Source organism: Clupea harengus, chromosome 8 (genome assembly GCF_900700415.2).
Source record: "Clupea harengus chromosome 8, Ch_v2.0.2, whole genome shotgun sequence".
NCBI lineage: Eukaryota > Metazoa > Chordata > Actinopteri > Clupeiformes > Clupeidae > Clupea > Clupea harengus.
In genome coordinates, this window is record NC_045159.1 from 26,971,024 (window position 1) to 26,991,904 (window position 20,881).

Consider the following 20,881-nt stretch of genomic DNA (forward strand, 5'->3'; position numbering starts at 1 on the left):
AATGAGCTTTTGACAATCCCCACGTTAGTATTCTCAGCTGGAGCTTTCTAAGTCTCAGAGGGAAAGAGACTGAGCGCAAGTTTAAGCCACTTCTGTCTGCTCTATAGTCAATCAGTAGGAAGTCAAGCCTCTGAGACTGGCTCTTAAGCATCCTGAGAGCTCTTTGATTGTCATTGTTACTCTCCAGCTCTCTCCGTCTTTGTGTATGCATCACCTTTCATGTCCTCCCTTTGCATTTCTTCCTGCACAGAACTCTTTGTCTCCGCTCACCCTCTCCTGCCTTCGGCTACTTGGCACCCTCTTTACCCTCTGTCTGTTCTTCGTCCTTCTGGGAGTCTTTTCTTTCATCATTCATCCTTCTTTCGCTGGACGGCTCCGCGGTTTCCATGGCGGCGCCCCTGTCTCCATCCACGCTCCTCGCCTCGTCTCTGTCCCACTCCCCCACCTCCTCGGACACGGAGTAGATCTGCGACTGGCCCGCGCCTCGCTGGCGCAGCTGCAGCGCACCCTGGTCTCGGTCGGAGGAAGCCTCTGTGTTGGCCTGCTGGCCCTCCGCGGCCAGGCCGGGGACGGAGCCGTTGGCCAGGCCGCCGAAGGGCTCAGGCGGCCGGGTCGCTGCTTTGGCGCCTCCCTGCTGCAGCATGGAAGCGGCGGTGAACAGGTTGAGTTTGCTCTTCAGCTGCCCAGAGGGTGCTGGTGGCTGAGAGCACCTGTGAGAGTGGTCAGGAAACGGCAGGCTAGAGGACCCAGCGCTCCCTTTGACCGCCTGCAGGCCAGGTTTGCCACCTTTCAACATGCCTAGCACCTCGTATCGGAAGCTGGATATGTCCTGCTTTAGTTCCTAAGGCAAACACATTGTCAACAACATTTCTTATTAGATTCCATTCGTAATTAGATGCAAATATATGCATATACTTCAACCACATACTTAACTCTTTGAATGAATAATGTTCACTTCAGTTTTTTCTATAAAATTACCTCAATACAATGACAAAAACAAACTGCATATACTGTATGTGTATCAGGATAGGTCATTAGAATTGTACTGCATGTAGTGTCTGAAATTGTATACCTTAAAATTTTCTTCTGTCAGTCCTTCCTCTGTCTTCGCATCTCTGATCATTGCAGCCACATATCTCTTGACTAAATTTTTGAGAACTTCCTTTAAGACACAGACAAAAGCCTCAGTGATTCGTATTGATTAGTCAAACCTTAATGAGTTTAGTAACCGACTTTGTGCTATGCTAATTGTGCCTAGCAGCAAATGCTGCAACCACATAAATCAAAGCAGAAATGGGCTAAACGCAGCAGCGGCGGAGACTCCGGCACACGGTTACGGACAACACTAATGGCCGTTCTGCTCTGAAGGAGACATCATTACCTGGTACTGGTGATTTATTCGCACGTTCTCAGCAGCACGTCTCTGAAAAAGATGGAGGTGATTAGACTCCATTGACTTTACATTGACAGAGAGGCAAGCGCTCTCCTTCTTTACTCTATTACATTACCGATAGATGCTTCTCTGCCTGAACTCCCACAAAGAGGATGGATAATAAATGGAAGGCGGCTGGCACTGCACAAAAACAGGCCACAGTGTTAAAGCTTTCATACTTGTTTTCCCCTGTCCTCTAGGGACTACACATTCAGTTTGTTTACTCCCTGTTCATAGCTTAAGTGCTATGGTGTGTGTGTGTGTGTGTATTCATTGTGTATCTCTTTATACCACATAATTGCTGTGTGCTAAAGTGGGGTTTGTTCAATATATGTTCGAGTTGTCTTACCCCAATCGTTTCAAAAGTCTCGGTTCTTTCAATTCTTTTCTTCCTGAAGATGCGCTTCTTGGTCCACTTAAAGAGGTACCAGAGGGACTTTGGGCTGGGGATGATATTGAAAGGAGGAGGTAGAGTACCCCCTTCTTCAAAGTAGCTCATCCACAGCTTAGTCCTGGCAAATTTCCACTCGATGTCAGCATGATCCTGAAATAAATACCCAATGTTTATATGGGACTTACAATTTAACTTTTGTTGTTTGTGTTTGCCTGGGATTTTGTATGTATGTATGTATGTATGTATGTATGTATGTATGTATGTACAGTACCAGTCAAAGGTTTGGACACACCTTCTCATTCAATGTTTTTTATTTATTTTTTATTATTTTCCACATTGTAGATTAATACTGAAGACATCAAAACTATGAAAGAACACATAAACAAAAAGGTGTTAAACAAACCAGAATATGTTATCAAAGTAGCCACCTTTTGCTGTGATGATAGCTTTGCACACTCGGCATTCTCTCAAACAGATTCATGAGGTAGTCACCTGGACTGATTTTCAATTTACAGGTATGCCTTGTCAAGAGTTCATTCTTATGTCTTTGGGACCATCAGTTGTGTTATGCAGAGGCAGGGTTGGTGCACAGTGAATAGCCGTTAAACGCTATGATGAGGACTGCCCCAGGAAAGGAAGACCTAGAGTTACCTCTGCTGCAGAGGATAAATGAATTACAGTCATCAGCTTCAGAAAACCGCCAATTAACAGCACCTCAGATTAGAGCCCACATAAATGCTTCACAGAGTTCAAGTAGCAGACACATCTCAACGTCAACTGTTCAGAGGGGATAAATCAGGCTTTCATAGTCGAATTGCCACTGCAAAGAAGACACTACTGAGGAAGAACAACAACAAGAAGATAATTGCTTGGGCCAAGAAACACAAGGAATGGGCATTAGACCAGAGGAAATCTGTACTTTGGACTGATGAGTCCAAATTTAAGATTTTTGGTTCCAACCACTGTGTCTTTGGGAGACGCAGAGAAGGTGAGCAGATGGTTTCTGCATGTGTGGTTCCCCTACCGTGAAGCATGGAGGAGGAGGTGTGATGGTGTGGGGGTACTTGGGGGTGCTGGTGACGCTGTTGGTGATTTATTCAAAATTCAAGGCACACTTTACCAGCATGGCTACCACAGCATTCTGCAGCGACATGCCATCCCATCTGGTTTGCGCTCAGTGGGACCATCATTTGTTTTTCAACAGGACAATGACCCCAAACACACCTCCAGGCTATGCAATGGGTTATTTGAACAAGACCAACCAATCACTCGACCTAAACCCAATTGAGATGGTTTGGGATGAGTTGGACCGCAGAGGGAAGGAAAAGCAGCCAACAAGTGCACCTCTGGGAACTCCTTCAAGACTGTTGGAAAACCAGTCCAGGTGACTACCTCATGAAGCTGATTGAGAGAATGCCAGGAGTGTGCAAAGCTGTCATCAAAGCAAAAGGTGGCTACTTTGAATAATCTAAAATATGAAACATATTCTTGTTTGTTTAACACCCTTTTGTTTACTACATAATTCCATATGTGTCCTTTCATAGTTTTGATGTCTTAGGTTTTAATCTAAAAAGAAAAAAAAACACTGAATGAGATGTTGAGTCCAAACTTTTGACTGGTTCTGTACGTATGTATGCATATATGTGTGAGACAGAGAGAAGAAGGCAAGAAGGATAGAAAGAAAGAAAGAAAGAAAGAAAGAAAGAAAGAAAGAAAGAAGGATCCATCAAATGAGTCATCGATTTAAACCCTACAGCTTTCCAATCATCAGCAGGAAGAGGGTGTGACTAATAGACTAAAACAGATGCAAACAATAACACGAGGGACAAAGAGCATGGTGGAATGTCACGGGGAACTTACAGCAATGTGCTGGTAGGAGTTGTTCATCATGGCAATAAGCATGTTCAGAAGCACCACCAGAGAGATGATGTTGTAAGTTCCAAACATGGTCGCTCCGACAAACTCAGTGAACTCGTGGTCTGGCTTGACATTGGTGACATACAAGCTAATCAGGCCGAACACCGACCAGAACAGGGACTGCAGCGTCTCAAACAACCTGCACCAAACAGAAGAGAGATCCAAGATAAAAAGAGGCAAGGCCAGTACAGGGAAGTAGATTTCAGTTTCACCATATGTCTTACCATTGTAACTTACTATAGGGTCAATGGATGTTATTCAGTGAGATGTAATTTCCTGCACCTCATTTCATTTCCTTGGTATGTATTTTAACTAATTCAACTTTGATATTCAAATCGAATGTAACATGATGAATCAGGGGTGTGTCTAGTAAAGCCTTGGTGTGTCTAGTAAAGCCTTCACTCACGTGGAGAAAGCGTTATTCTGGTCCTTACAACGGATTCCCTTGCAGTTGTCTTTCTCGTCTTTGGCCTGCGTCTCGTAGTAGAAGTACAGCTGGTTGAGGCCGTTGGCGAAGGCCAGCAGCACCAGGCAGTAGATGAAGAGGAACTTGAGGATGTCCAGCAGCATGCGGCCCAGCGAGATCTGCAGCGGGCCCAGGTGTGCGTTGGCCGTGAAGAGGGAGATGAGGCGCAGCGAGCTGAAGATGTTGGCGATGGCGAACAGGGCCTCGGCCACCAGGGTGGGGTGCCACATCTCCCACTCGTTCCTTGGCTTCTCGCCACCATACTGACAACAGAGAGAGAGAGAGACAGACAGAAAGAGAGAGAGAGAAAGAGAGAGAGAGAGAGAGAGAAAGAGAGAGAGAGAGAGAGACAGAAAGAGATAGAGAGAGAGAGAGAGAGACAGAAAGAGAGAGAAAGACACTCATCATCCACAAGTCATTTAATTTACAGTCCTCCTTATAAAATGATCATTACTGAGCTTTAAACACGTTCTCCAACGTCACTTGGACTGACTTGTGAAAACCCCACAGATTGCAAATAAAGGCAGCATAAATCTAGAGGGATCTACAACAAGGACCGCACATAACCACGAGTATCAAGTGACATGAGTTTAATATCACTACCAGACAGGCAGAGAATGTCTTCATAAATAAACAAGACACTAGACCATGACAAGGACTTTTGGAAGGGTAAAACCAATGTGTAAAAGCACTTGACTGAATTCTTTTTGATTTTGACTTAGTTTCCCCAAAGGAGTATGGAAGTGAGAGGACTATGTGGTGTGCCAAACAGATTGCAAGGGCCAAACAGATTGCAATTTTGGATTTGATTACAGTGGTGGTGGTTGTTTGGTTTTCTGTTCTCTGTCAGTGGAGTCTGTTTGAAAAGACAGAGATCGTGTTTAATAGAGGCTTTTTCTGCTTGTTTTCTCTGGCTTTGTACAACATATTTCCTATTACTTTCCTTTCATAATACATAATCTGTAACATGTGTAACACTGACGGACAGATCACATCCATACCTGTTGTACTGTCATGAAGACTATCTCTGTGTCAACATTATTTGAACCTTTTCACCTTATCATTACAAAGCAAGGTCCATACATACGAGAACGGCTCTTGTCTAAGATGTACATTACCTATGGTCCAGAGAGATAGTTACTATTTGGCCTCCCGCCTTCATACCTTTGTGAATGCAACGATCTTCAGGGAGATGGTGGCCAGATAAAGGGAGTTCATGACAAAATCCATGAGATTCCACCAGTCATGGATGTAGTCCTGAAAGCCGCCATCCCACATCTGCTTAATCTCTGCCCAGATGAAACCTGCACGGATAAATGAATTCACATTATTTCATAATCCTCCACTTCACACACATTTTCGCCTCCCCACAAGGATATTAGCCTGCTCAAGGAGCTGTTATCTTACAACGTGGCTATACTACACAATCTCCTAATGCCCACACTGGCTCAGAACTGGCTGACATTACCTCAAACACAGGGTGAGATGCAGCTAGCTTTCACTCATAGACAATAGATAGTAGATAGACTGTTAGACTAAGCTCTGAATACTAAAATATATGACCTGACAATAAATAAGGCTGGAAAAAATGATAAATGCAGTATGATTTAGTCTAAAAATGTATTAAAAAAAGTATTATAGTATGCTGTGGATAGAAGTGTCTGCTAAAAAGGTACCTAAGACCCAGGGAAGGATCATCCATTCCACTATGGTGGGTTTAGGGCCCTGCCTATCTGCCTGGGAATGGACAATGTGCTGGGAGGCCAGGAGGAGGAGGAAGAGGAAGGTGAGGTAGGACGCTGTGTGACAGATGAACTTGATGAAGGGCTTGCGGATGAAAAGCCCAAAGGTGTTCTTGGGCACGGTCATGTAGCACAGCGAGAAGAGGGGGAAGAGCAGGCCGATGAAGATGCACGTGACCGACTTCCCCATCCAGTGTTGCTTCCTCCAACCAGGGAACTCGTCATACCAGCGGGACGCCAGGAGCTGCTGGCAGTTGGGCTGGGCCACAAACTAAACAAACGCAGCGGACAGAAAACAACACAAATAATATCAGTTTATTGGGTTTAGGCCTATGGTATAACAGCACACAAAGGAAGGAGCAAATAGTGCAGATTGAAACAGCATAGGCAGTTTAACATTCTATCCGAGCTCTGGAGATCAGGGTTTCACCCTAAATGTCCTTGAAACATCCCTAAATGGACTGGCTCATGGTCTTTGACCGTGAACTGTAATATTATTTATGATAATGGACCCCTCTCCCCACCCAGCTTGTAAAAGGTCATGGTGAATAAATAAGGAAAATAATGCAGGACTTTACTCTCAATGGTGCAGCATGATGTCCCTAAACCAATACCATCTCCATCAAACCTCATCTCCCTCATCCAAGATGGACTCTGGAAGATCACAGACTGAACTTCTTATCCAGCTTAATGTTGAACGCATTCAAATGTACACATAGGCATTAGACACAATACATTACGAACTTAGATAATTAAAAAAAAAAACACGATCAGACAATGCAGAAACAGTAGTGAAAACAGCGTTCATCTGGTTTCATTTAGCTGACTGACCAAGACAAAGGACCCCTTGACAATGTGACAGCACAGTATGAGGTCCACTCTCCTCTGTGAAGCCGTGCACAATATCCATGCAGAAACGGCTCCTTCTTCGGGAAGGCAACCGATGACATACTTTAATTAAAAACAAGAGGCGTTTGATGATGGAATGCAGAGGAACAAATGTTTCTGCTTTCAGCTCTTCCAGCGTTGGCTTCGATTACTCGAAATCACCACCCTCCCGAGAGGAACGACAAGAAAGAACTACGTCCTCTCCAAACATCTGTTTCGCACACACACACACACATCTGATTTGAGGCCAAATCAACCAAACGTGATTTACACGGGTGATGAATACAGATTGACTGAACTGCCAGAGGAGAGCAGGGGTTGAAAAAAAAGGTGCTCGTGCCATTTGTGCTATCCAGAGGAAAGAGCATCATGACAGTAACACAGAAGAGGCTGTCCAGCAATCAATTCAAACTATGTTGCTGTGCAGTTTACATCCAATACAAGATGCCGACGCGTGACAGGGAGAAGGAGCAGGAGCAGGAGTGATCATGTCTACAGGCCGGCTGGATCTGAAGAGGCTTATAATCAGAAGACACCCCTGGAGTTTCACAGCAGTGGCTCCCACTTGTCAGAATGCATCTCCTGCTGTTCTCAAGTGCCTGGGTTAGTGCTGGGGGACGTATCATCAAGAATATAGTGTTGACATAAGTTCTGGGAAAACTGTACTGTTTTGACAGTCATAATGCCACAGCTTATTATACCTAATTTTCATAGTTTTGTTTTAAGTCTCTATACTGTACCTGTATTTTTTGTAAGGTCATAAGAGGTGAGACAGTGACAGAGTTCTCTGTTGCCACAAGGCATACCACCATAAAATGCTTCAACATGCATGAATATGATTTCCATTGATCTGATTGAGGAAAGGCGTATCATATGGTGGTTATTAGATGTTCTCTGTTTTGTGTACTCTGGTTTAAGCTGAAACAGAAATACCCCACAAGAAGCAGGTTCAAAAAACCCTGTCATTTGTTTGTCATGGTTCTTTTTATCATTCACTTCAAAAACTGGGGCAACCCTTGATGATGCAATTTCTCACGGGTGGCATACGTAATCTGCCACAAACTATCTTTGGGCAGGCATTAAATATGGATGATTAATTTCATCCAATCTTCTGCTACTAATGTCTTTCACATTCACCCCTTTGGCTTTAGGGCCTCTAAACTGTATTTATTTATACATTGGCAACACTGTGGATATGGATATGGCTGATCTGACATTCACATGTGTGCATGTGTAGGTCAAATGACTTACAAACACTGAACCTGACATTGACAACCAGTACCAAACAAACCACTAGGCCTGACTGATAGCTGCGAGATATAGCAACGTAGCAGGGTTTAGTTATCGAGCTAATGTACACGTTGTACACAAATTGAAATCATTAATGATATGGAAAACCCATCATTACACCATCATCACCCCCAATGATCAGCCATATACTCCTCTCCGGCGCTGATTGTTCCGCTTTACCAACATGCTAATGAGGCCCCCCTGTTACGCATGATTTCACTGTGAGCCGTGCAATTTGACGTGATGCAGCGGGCTAATGCTAATGCTAATGCTAATGCTAAAGTTCACAGCAATCCAGCCTCCACCTCAACAGCCACACACACACACACACACACACACACACACACACCAGAGACTGCAGAGGATTGGGGCCACTCCACTCCCACGTTGCCATGGGAACAAAGACTTCCACAGATCCATATCAAAGTTAAGTCCTGGAGAGAGGACATTAATATTTGCTTTTCCTGCCTTTGCTCAGGGGGCCCCGACGAGGCTGATGCTTATCCCCTTTGGTGAGCGATGGCGGCAATGACATTCTTTCCTTGGACTCAATTACAACAAACAAACAAACAAGGCTGACTGCTGTCAGTTTTTTTATTGCACAAACGACTCACTGCAACACACACGTGTTATATATATGTAGGCGACACAGGACACACACACACACACACGCACACGCAGGCCTGAGGTCGCCGTGAATTTATTTTCTGCCTTTAACCCATCCCAGATCGTCCCTCCTCCAGGATCCTCCAGGAGCAGTGGGCAGCTTCTCAGCGCCCGGGGACCAATTGAACCGTCTGTCTCGGTCAGGGATGGACAGGAGTGTTCTGTTCTTTTTTTTACCATGCTGCTCTCTCATAGCTCTCTCAATCAATCCAGGCAAATTGGGCTGTAGCTCATCACATCACGTGTGTAGTTAGATTAACAACACAGGAGGTTACCATATATATATATATACATTTGAAATGACCTTGCAGATGTACTTAACAAATACATTGTTTACCTTGCATTGCAAGGTTTAGTTTTGTATAAAGATTACGAACAAATTACATTTTAAATATTCATTTGGTCAATTTGGTTTCTTGATTTTGTGTAACAACATCTAACTAAACGACAGATTAAAGACCTCACAGTGAAAGAATGTGATGGAGTACTCAACTTTTTGGCAAGCATAAAGCTTCCTCCCTGCAATGCTCCACATGTACAGAAGAGGGCAAAATATGCCCATTTGAGAACTTGTACTAATACAGGAGATTTAACCAGCTTTAATCAGCTCTACAGCCTGTGAATCTACTCACTTACTGCGTGTGTACAGCCAAAAGATTTGGACTGACGGAGTGAAAAGCCATGAAGAGAAACTTCATTTAAATGACTGGAACACTAATGATTAGGTCCTGGGGGCAGTTCACAATAGAACCATCCTTACTTTTCCGGTTTTGTTTTTACTTGGTTTAGTTTGGTTTGGTTTGGTTTGGCTTGGTTTGGTTTGGTGGGGCGTGGCATGTTGTGGTTGGGCTTGCTTTGGTTTGGTGGGGCGTGGCATGTTGTGGTTGGGCTTGGTTTGGTTTGGTGGGGCGTGGCATGTTGTGGTTGGGCTTGGTTTGGTGGGGCGTGGCATGTTGTGGTTGGGCTTGGTTTGGTTTGGTGGGGCGTGGCATGTTGTGGTTGGGCTTGGTTTGGTTTGGTGGGGCGTGGCATGTTGTGGTTGGGCTTGGTTTGGTTTGGTGGGGCGTGGCATGTTGTGGTTGGGCTTGGTTTGGTTTGGTGGGGCGTGGCATGTTGTGGTTGGGCTTGGTGTGGTTTGGTGGGGCGTGGCATGTTGTGGTTGGGCTTGGTTTGGTTTGGTGGGGCGTGGCATGTTGTGGTTGGGCTTGGTTTGGTTTGGTGGGGCGTGGCATGTTGTGGTTGGGCTTGGTTTGGTTTGGTGGGGCGTGGCATGTTGTGGTTGGGTTTGGTTTGGTGCAGTTCTAGATGTGCTGGTTCCAGAGAATGCACAGCAGAGGCCCAGCTGGGCTTTGGACTGACTGTGTGAGCACTGACTAACTACCATGCTAGGGCTGCAATGTTCTCCTGTCCCTTTCGTGCCTGCCATAAACAAATCCCACTCTGCATGGCCTATGTACCTATAGCGTAACACATCACCACTCCAAACCCGCTGTTTGTTTCCCCTACATCAGTTGTCAGGTACTCTAATGACGCCTTGGGTTGTCTCCCTACCTCCTTCTGGTGGTACTTGATGGCAAGTTTCAGCCGCGCCAAGTCGTTGCTCGCGTCCTCCTCCAGCGGGTTCACGTCGTCCCTGTAGTTGAGGATCATCTCCAGCTCGCGGGAGCTGCGCGTCTGGTCCAGCAGGTCCTTGGCGAACTGCTTGCACTGGCGCGACAGCTCCTCGTACTCCGACTTGAACTCGTTCTCCACCTTGCTGAGCTCCTGCAGCTCCCAGCTGAGGCGGAACGCGGTGAGGAAGGGGTCCTCGCTGGACAGGGCGATGAGCGAGGGGCTGGACAGGGCCCGGTAGATGTTGAGGCGCGAGCGCGAGTGCCGCAGGCTGTCCACGTCCGAGCTGGACACGCACTCCACGCAGTTGCAGCGCACCTCGTGCGGCTGCGGCACCGACACCCCCTTCTGGACCAGCAGCTTGATGATCTCATAGTTGTTGGTGTGCGCGGCCAGGATGATGGGGGTTATATCCGGGGTGAAGTCCGAGAACTGCTTGTCGAGCAAAATGGGCGGCACCTGGGGAAATAGGATATGCAGAGCTTTCACACCTATTTGAGCAGAACTTCATTGATTTCATTAGTTCATCAGCTGACCACGTTGAGCAGGCCTGACAAGAATACACAGACGTTTAATGTCTAACAGGGCATAGGAAATGACCTAATGTCTGTTTAGGTAACCATGTGGTTAAACTCATAAAAACTGACAAACTGGAGTGACTTGATTTGTAATTGTCACTCAAACACTGAGGTCCAGCTTAATCAGATATATTCTACCGCGGGCTAATGCATCCGTTCTTTACTGTGCCCACTGACCTGGTCAGTACATGTCTTCAAAACCCACTTCCTTTCATTATCTGGTTTTTAATTTCCTTGCCTGTACCACAGCCAGGGCTTTTCATCAATTTCGGCAATCCTGAAGGCACTGAGCGGAAGACCACAAATGACTGAGTTAAAAGAAATGAGAAACGCATTCAGTCAAAACAGACAGCGAGTGATTTCGGGGCCAGCAGACAAGGAGAGTTAAAAAAAAAAAAAGAGCTGAGAACGGAAATTATGTACTGGAACATCAGAGTGGTTGGAATAAAAAAAAAAAGAAATCCTGTTAGTGAGTGTTCTTCAGTGAGGAAGCAGAACGAGTGAGGCGAGGGGGTGATTAGGAACACGCTTAGCTCTCTGTACAAGCCATGATTTTCTCAGCTAATCAGGTGGAAAACCAATGTCTCAGCTGCCAGGAGAGCCGCCACTGCCAGCGTGTGAGGGGCTGCCAAGCTGGTCTGACACACCATGAACTGCTGTCCTTTATCCCTACATCCTATTCAACAGGCAAAATACCAGCAGAACTAAAGGAAAACTTCATAGCAGGTGCTTATTCATCTATTCTTGTGAGGAGGTGCTGGATGTGTGCCATTTATATTAGCAAGGAGTGTGCACTCATTAAGTGTCCGCATATTAAAATCAGCATTTGATTGAACCGCATATTCTGATTGACCAATGAACCTCCACTCTTTTGTCTGTAAATGGTGCACTTAACCAAACTCAAACCATCTAAGTGCACCATGGTACATGTGGGTTACCTCAGGAGTAACGATGCAAAAGTGCATTTGACATCAGCCTCAGAGTCTCAAACAGGCAGAATTTCATAAATCATCCACCTCTCATCAACCACAAAACCAATTAAACAAACATTCAACCACTGGAGCATTTCAGCCAGTGCAGAAACAAATGCAAGAAATGCTAAAATATATGCCACGCGCATACCATGGCAACCATAGCATCATAAGCATGCCAAATAACACACATAAACTGTAATATAACTATTCTTAAAATGTTTTCAAATGAATATAACACAAGTTCAAATTAGGTTTGATCACATAGCTAATATATTATTGAGATATGACAGACCTAGAACTCAAATGTGTCAGCAGTGTTAGACATGGTACAAAACAGCATGCTTTATCTTGTTCCACAGGTGCTTAAGGCAGTGTACTGAATGAACCCTATGAAACTGTACTAAATGTGTAAAATAGATCTATAAATAGAATCTATTTGAGACATAGCCAATGTGAGTGAAAGACAGAATGAAAGAAAAGAAAGAAAGAGAGAAATGTGCATGAAAGGTGATAAGGAAGAACTGAGAGAAAGCCATTCATTCTTCTGTGATGTTTGTTGGATGGATGAATGCGCAAGGAGGGCACAGTTCATGACTCATGCTCCTCGATATGAGAGTCTCTCTGGGAGTTTGAATGCAGCCTTTTTCTCTTTCATGCACAACACCGATGCACGTGGAGAGCCCCTTACCTGCATCCCCCCGCTGGGCTTCTTGTGATTGAGCAAGAGCTCCACGGCGCCGACCACCTCCTTGCGGATGGCATGAAGCAAGGCATCCCCGATATAAACGCTAAAACTGAGCAAAAGTTCGATGATCTCCAAGTTCTCATTCTCGATGCCGATGAGCAGCGCTGTGCGTCCGAGCGGATCGATGCAGTTGATGTTTATCTTGAAGTAGATCTCAGCCTCCTCCAGTGCCTGCTTCACACTGGCATAGTCTCCCTTCTCTACTGCCGTCAGGTAGGTCTTTTCCTGTGGAGAGAGTTCAGACTCGGACCTCACGATTCGTAAAGGGATGCGGTCCTGGTATGAAGAGTTGTCTGTTCGACCGTAGTACAGCTGTGACATTGTTGCTAAGCCATCACTGAAGCTGCTTAGAGAGAGGAGAGAAAGACAGAGATGCAGTATTTACAATGGTTCATCACCGACCCTAGGGGCCTTTTTCTGGGGGCCCTAGGCTTTTTTGCTCCCTGGTGGCCCCCATTCAAGGGGCACAGAATGTGGCGTGAATGCTGTCAAACTAACTAAATATAATAATGTTAATAATAACAATAATGATACCAGATTTATTAAATAATTTATTCTCTCTGGTTAGTGTTTTGACGCCATTCTGTGCTTTGCAAATCTATTCTAAATAGAGAATTGGTTTAATGCTTGTTCATTGACCTAATCCCAACAGCTCTTAACATGTAAAACATCATACAATGTGCCACATGTTACATTTATGAACATTTAGACTGACTGACACAGCTTTAATTGAAAACAAATGTACTCTATGAATCATCCAGGACTCAGAAGGTCTGCATTACTGTCAATGTAAGACACATCAAATTGTACTGAGGCCAGCGTTATCTATCAGAGACCAAGGTCATCTCAGCTCCTACTGCAGGCCAACCTACAGAATCATGCTCTGGGTTTGTTGATGGAAGGTGACAGTAATGCTAGCAATCTGAAAAGCACAGGGTAAGTCATTGACTTTACTGGGACTGTTCTGCACACCCTAAACACGTTTTGCTGCTGAACAATAAATGAGTCAAAGGACTAATTTCCTCTCCTACCATTGCTTTGATAATAGGTTAGATGTAGACAAATTACTTTAGTGAAAATAGGGCTGGTTATGCAAGAAGAACTTCGCTAGCAAGGGTATTAAACTATGTGTTTTCTTCATTCCATTTTTGTTGCAAAATTCTTGGCAAATAAAGAATAATAGCATGTGGGGCCCTAAGCCACCACCTAGTTCGGCAGGACCTGACATTTTGTCTGTGCTTCAAAGGGAGTATGAAGAAGATGAGGGGATTGCTGTCGCTCGACCTTTATTTGATTTCACTATTGTTTCTGACGGGTTAATGGCAAATACGAGTTGTTTCAGGGTAAAGAGAGTCAAAGTGGGTCTTCCACGAACGTGTTCGATCCTTTCAGGCTCACAGTTTGAGAGACGTATGGCTGAGGATGAAATTGCCGAGTATTTCATAGGGCACCTAGTTCCCTATACGTTTTCACAGGTTGGTCAACTTTTTTACAGCCGTGAGCTACCTAGCCTAGGCAAAAACAAACCGGACAAATCTACCAAATAAGAATGCGCATCTCCATATCATCAATTCCATTATCTATCAACTTTTCCCTGCTCCAGCTGAACGTTTATGCCAGCACTAAAACAAATTGCTGCTATTTGTTTCAAGGCGCTGAAAATCAGGGTATCTATCAGATGTGCGCTTGGAAATAAAACAGTAGCATTCGTTAGTGACACAACGCAGGCATGTATGGACTACTCACCTTTTAACTGAGGATGTGCTTCTACACTATTCTCCATTGATACAGAAACAAACGCACAACAGGTGCTCTGGGGACAGCAATCCATGTCACAGAACTGACCATAAATCCATCGACTCAGGTGTCCTAAGTCATACAAGCAATAATCAATTCCGAAATAAAGGATGTGAATAACTGCTCCATTTGAAGTTGAGTGTTACACCAGTCAACAGATGCTAAACCGATAAAAAAATGTCTTCGGATCCATTCCAAACGGTTCTCTCTGCGTTGTGTGTCACTTCCATAATTTATTTTGTTGTGATGACAGAAACTACTCAGTCTGCCTTCTTTTCCTTAAACACTGAGAAATGAATTGGTATAAATAAACTGAAATCCAACGAAAACAATTTGAATAGCCAATGTAATAACGCGATCGTTCACACATTTGGCGCATAGGTTGCTGAGACCGTATCCCACCGTTGTCAGTCCGCACTTGAATCCAGCTGTTGCTGCGTCTCACGTGTGATTGTCACCTCTTTGCTCAAACTGAATCACCGCACTCAGCATGCGGATCTCCCCTCAGTAGCTTACATAGCGTACTTGATGACAGTTTTCGCTCCTCGAACAAGAAAACGCTGGCAAATCTTTTTCGCTGTCTCTGGCACTTGCATTCTCGCTCGCATTCTCTCTTTCCGCGATGAGGTGGAAGAGAAAGTAGCGTAAATAAATGTAAATTAATTTTAATTCATTCGAAAAAGTTCACCATTACTGTGATTTCCCCCCATTTTTTTACTACTTTCTGTGGTGAAAGTCTCTCATCTCTTCTATGTTTCTGTGTAGATTCTCTTGAACCATAACTAGACCCAGTGCAGCAATATGCTGTGCTGTTAGTCTCAACTACTCTGCTCATTAATTCAGAGCAAAATAGCCTCTCCCCCAATGGGCTATTCAAGATTAATGCGCTGAGCATATTCAAAAAGACAAATTACACCATATTTTGTCTGAAAGAAAGATAATACATTCCTAAGTAAACGAATTAAAGCATAGTCCCCCTATATTGAAGTGCACTGGACCTTTGCTAACACATGCGCGTTTTTGTCTTTCACTCACTCTAATTCTTACCTACAGAGTGTCCCCATTGCAGAGGAGATTACTCCAGAGGATGTGGAAGTCGAAGTGCTGGCCTTAGAATGATGGTATTGAAGATGCTGAAGGGCATGAAGAGGCTTGATGGTTTGGAGACATTAGAGGAGTGAACCACTTTTTAGGCAGACAAAGAAGTGAGCATGTGGTCCTATAGTCTACACAGATTTGTGACTTTAGAGAGCAGCTAGAGAAATGGGCTTTGCAGTTAAAAAATCACAAGGAGAAAGACATCACTGATGTTGCTGGTTATTATATTGACTTTAGGGAAGAATTGACCATAAGTGGTAGAGTTGAGGTACTACTGAAGGCTATGGTTATGAATGTGCAGCAACCACCCGACAGGCAACATGGGTGAACTGGCGTTCATGGGCAGTGTAGCCTTAGGGCTATTGTAGCATCATACCTTTCCCATTTCCAAACAAAATGTGCAGTATACTTAACACTCTACTTTACTGTATAGGTTATGGGTCAGTGCCTCAGTGTTTTGACCTAGTTGACATATCCTGAACTAAATGAAATATGAATGTGCTGAGTGCTGGAGACTGAGACCTGGGTAAATATTTGTATGATATGTGGAGGTCGTTTTAAATTTTTCAATTCCAATAGCTGTAGAATAATCACTTCTAACCTGCATGCACTTTTAAAAAAAGTGTTTTAACTTACAGCTACACCATGCTCTCATATGATGTGAAAAAAGTAAAAACCAAATTGTCAATCTCTTTTAATGTCAGGCTTGACTGTATTTTTTCTTTCTTTTAAAGCTTATCCTGAGAGTAGTCCATGGGAGAGGTGGCCAGAGGCCAATTCGTCCATTGCAGCTGTTTAAATCGCCATTACTATCCGCCTCCAAGGGACCTCACTTATTAAAATTGATTGGCTATTAAGCCCTAGCAAGACACTGGGCAAGATCCCTAGACTGGGGGGAGAGGGCTCGTTGCTGCCGTTTGCATTTGTGAAAGAAGCACAGGGGGTTTAAACTCCATCCGTGGTGTAAATTACTGATTATTAATTGAGTTTTACATACTGTCATACTGAAAAAAAAGGTAAGCGAGTGGAAACAGAACAATCGTGTAAACATCCATCAGGTTAGTAAGGCCTGCATGCAGACACAGTTGGAGGCAGTTCATGTAAGCAACCCAACAGCATGGAGGGGTGAAGAATGTCACTGCGTAAACAACTGCTTCCTTCCTGGGTGAGTATGTGTGGCGTCTCAAAGCTCACCTTAAACAGTATAAAACATAGTAGAGCTGAAGTGACAGTTCATGAAAACTATACACGCGCCACACACCACCCCCAGCCCCCAGAAAGTCAAGATCCACCGAAGGTTTTTGTCAACTTTTTGTCAGTAGCAGTTTTTCTTCTCTTTTTATGCCTGCCAACATCCTCAAAAGTCAGTTGGTGCAAACAGAAGTAATTTATCCAATGCAATTCTTTTTTTTCTGTCTTGCAAATAGAATAAATTCTTTCTTTTGTTGATAACTCCTACAGCTATAATTACCAAGACAGTAGCAACATCAAATAGGATTTACACACAAATAATCTCACACTTTTTCCTCATGCACCCTGATATTTCCCCTCAGAATTTCAAAACATTTTTGGTAGCAAATGATAACCACCATGTCGAAGACACTGCTTGAACCATTTGAGCTCAGTGCCTTTTAAGAAGTTGAAACTTTCATTATTTCTTAGAGCATTCATTTATGGGGTAGGGACACTTTGCGACTAACAAAAATGATGTGCATGCTCATTTCCTAATGATGATTTAAGTCTTTCTTGGGGATGGATCATCAATGCAGCCAGACCCTGTTAAAGTGAAGACAAGTGTTTGTTAGGATTTGTCACAACCTCTGCTGCATGCTCTTCTGTTCCTGTTCCTGTTCCTGCTCTCGCTCCATATGCTACTCCAGTCCGTTCATCCTCTCCTGTGTTTTAGTATTTCCCTCACACCTTAGTTTTCCCTCCATGTTTGGTTCTCACCTGTAGTCAATGTGTTAATTGAATTTAGTTCTCACCTGTAGCCAATGTGTTAATTGAGTTTAGTTCTCACCTGTAGCCATTGTGTTAATTAAGTTTAGTTCTCACCTATAGCCAATGTATTCACTGAGCTCCTATGTAAGCCTTGGGCTTTTCCTTTGTCTTTGTGTGTAATTGCTTGTGATCAGCAAGACGTACTGTGTTCTCCAGTCCTGTGAACTTTGCCTTGTTTGCCCATCGTGGCACTTTGATTTATCTCAGTAAAACACGCCTTGAGCGTTTGCATCCTATTTCTTGTTTCAAGTCTCCAGTTTGTGACAGGATTCTAATGTTATATACATTATTTTACCACATTAACAACATTACATTTATTATATTTGTTCATAAATGGCTAATTATGGCTCAAAATTGAGTGTAAAATAAGTTTAAGTTGTATGTGTGAACCTTTTCTTGTTAAAAAAAACCATCAGCCATAGGACTGTATTAATGTATTTGTTTTCAATAAACAAGCTCCCTTAGCTCTCCTGATCTGTGTGACTGTTCTCAAAGGGAGATGGCTCAGTAATAACAACATCATCTCCAATGGGGTTACATTTCCCCCTTTTCCCTCATGTCACTCAGAGCAGGAGAAGCGATAACCAGCTGCAGTGGATACAAGTGGTGAGAAAGACAGAGGAAGGGGAGAGAGAGAGAGAGAGAAAGAGAGGGAGAGAGAGAGGAAGAGGGAGAGAGCGAAAGAGAGAGAGAAGGAGAAAGACAGAGGAAGGGGAGAGAGAGAGAGGGAGAGAGAGAAAGAGAGGGAGAAAGACAGAGAGAGAGGAAGAGAGAGAGAAAGAGGGAGAGAGGGAGAAAGAGAGAGAGAGGGAGAAAGACAGAGGAAGGGGAGAGCGAGAGAGAGAGGGAGAGACGTTAACTGAGAAAGAGTGAAGAAAGAGGAGAAAAAATAGCGGTGACATCTGGCAACACCTCCGGTTGCCGTAGCTACAGGTCCCGAAAGCTGACAGTGAAGCACCCTCTTCCTTTCAGTCTGTTAAAGCATGATGTGGGAATGAATGGCCTGAGGGGTACGCTGAGCTCCTGACGTGTCATCCATCACTGTCCAAAACTATCACTTCATTTCAGAAACTCCAACAAGGAGACAGGTCTGTTAACAAACTCCAGTTTCATATGTAACAAGGCCTATGCAGATGAAGCCAGTTCAGCTGGGGTGAAACGGTGTATGTTTAACTTTATAGTTCTATACAGGAATGTTAACACTATGCGTTTGTGGAATTGCTTGTTCGAACAGGTTGCATTAGTCTCTGTTATTAGTCTAAATTTTAACAGCCACATGAAAGCAATTACTAAATCTGCGTTCTACCATCTCAAAAACATTGCCAAACTTAGGGGTTTTATGTCAAAAGATGACTTGGAAAAACGAATTCATGCCTTTATCTCCAGGAGGGTTGATTACTGCAATGGGCTGTTCACAGGCCTTCATAAAAAACCTTAAACAGCTTAAATGATACAAAATGCAGCAGCCAGAGTTCTTACAAAAACAAAATGAACTGACCACATAACCCCTATACTGAAATACATGCACTCGCTCCCAGTAAGTTACAGGATTGACTTTAAAGCACTGCTGCTTGTTTTCAAGTCACTTAAGGGGATAGGGCCAAAGTATCTATCTGACATGTTTCAGCAGTACGTGCCACTCAGATCTCTCAGATCACAGCAGAAATATCTATTAGTAAAACCCACTTTCCGAACTAAACAGGGTGAAGCAGCACTCAGCCACTATGCTGTTCACCTCTGGAACCAACTTCCAGAAGACATTAAAAACGCTCCAACTATTCCAAGTTTTAAATCTAGACTAAAGACCAAACTTTTCTCAGATGCCTTCTGCTAACTGGCTATGAACAGTTCCTTGATGCATTATTGCTTACTGTAGTAGACTAATGATTTTTATTATTCTTTTTTATACTTTTATTTCCTGTCTTTTACTGTTTTTATGCCTTAATGTTCTCATGCTTTTATTTCCTATCATTTACTGTTTTTATGATCATGTACTGACCTCTTGCTTTTATTTATGTGAAGCACATTGTATGGCCATTGTATTGCCACTGTGTATGAAATGTGAAGCACATTGTATTACCACGGTGTATGAAATGTGCTATATAAATAAGCTTGCCTTGCCTTGCCTTGCCTTGTGGTTAAGGGATTGTTGGGGGCTTGTGAACTCGGTATTGTTGTCACACTTGTATGTGTGTACATTTCTATGTTATTATAAATATGTAATTATAATAATTACATAATTATATGTGTGTGGAGCTGAATTTCATGTTTTGTTTATGTGAACTTGTCTGTATGCTGTAATATGTAGACCCACACATGTTGTGTAATGATGGTCTACTTCTTTTTGATCTTTAGTGTTCTACTGCTTTTGCTGCTAATATCAGCTTCACTGGTGTGTTGTCAATTACGGCCATGTGGCCAGAAGAAAACAACAACTGAGAAGTATAGTGAAGGTGCCGCACGGACACGAAAACAAAAACTGTTGCACGCGCTCGCGAAGCCTGCATGGACGCAGACGTGCCGTTGGAGGGTTTTTGCTACCCACTTCCGCCCCCTAATTGGTTTGGGATGGCACTTAATGCGGTGATCCCTCCACATGAACGTGCACACAGTGTGGACGTTGGGGAGGGACAGGCGGTAGGGGCTGGTTTGGAAAAGGCCCTTGGACTTCAAGTCGCCAAGCCTTTGTTCAAAGGAAATGGTGCACTGGTATCTGTGAGTGTTCCTGTCTGTCTGTTCCTCCATCTGTCTTCCTTGGTCTACAGCCTTTTGCAATATGGCACAAGAGATGTTCCCCCCCACCATCACTCTGGTGCGGATATAGTGCAGGTCATGCCTTTTTTCATCACCATAGACAGCACCAGCATAGTACAGAGCCAACACAGTGGGAATGATTCAGGTGGAGGCACACTGACTGCTCCTGGTAGCCTTTTGATAAGGGTCCTGGGGTCCTGGCGTGAATGGAAAAGGTGTGGGGGGAGTTGTACATTGAAGGACTGAAGGAGTTTATGACCCCCCCCCCATCCCACTTTACATGCTGTATTGCAATGCAGTCTGTATCTGGATGGGTAATGTGATGTGAAATCTAAACTCAGCACACGGTTGTGACTGGATGTTACTACCAGGTGTGAAAAAGGTTTTATATTGATATGCACATGCTGATAGCATATTAATGCACTGTGCAAACAAAACCTTAAAACCTGTTTTCTGATTACAATTAGCAGACAACTAAATACACTTGAAAATGTTTGCAATCAGGCCCTCTTGATGTGGCATACCTGT

The 20,881-nt window shown here is 43.8% G+C and overlaps 1 protein-coding gene across 1 annotated transcript; it reads right to left on the bottom strand.

Moving 5' to 3' along the window:
- Window positions 1-286: 286 nt before the first annotated feature.
- LOC105893230 (short transient receptor potential channel 4) lies at window positions 287-15,831 on the bottom strand. Its single transcript, XM_042708511.1, has 11 exons — window positions 14,450-15,831; window positions 12,647-13,046; window positions 10,347-10,865; window positions 5,886-6,222; window positions 5,374-5,513; window positions 4,150-4,472; window positions 3,687-3,882; window positions 1,782-1,976; window positions 1,382-1,423; window positions 1,073-1,162; window positions 287-841 (listed from the first exon to the last, which is right to left on the bottom strand). Exons 2-11 carry the CDS (start codon window positions 13,022-13,024, stop codon window positions 287-289), a joined length of 2,775 nt encoding a protein of 924 aa, XP_042564445.1. The 5' UTR covers window positions 13,025-13,046; window positions 14,450-15,831.
- Between the last annotated feature and the right edge of the window lie 5,050 nt (window positions 15,832-20,881).

Excerpts from the sequence above, each read along its gene's own strand:
- LOC105893230 (XM_042708511.1), bottom strand. The coding sequence starts at position 13,024 with ATGTCACAGCTGTACTACGGTCGAACAGACAACTCTTCATACCAGGAC. Across the intron at positions 1,977-3,686 it reads ACTCCTACCAGCACATTGCT|GATCATGCTGACATCGAGTG; the intron begins GTAAGTTCCCCG and ends TATTTATTTCAG. Across the intron at positions 842-1,072 it reads TGACAGAAGAAAATTTTAAG|GAACTAAAGCAGGACATATC; the intron begins GTATACAATTTC and ends TGTTTGCCTTAG.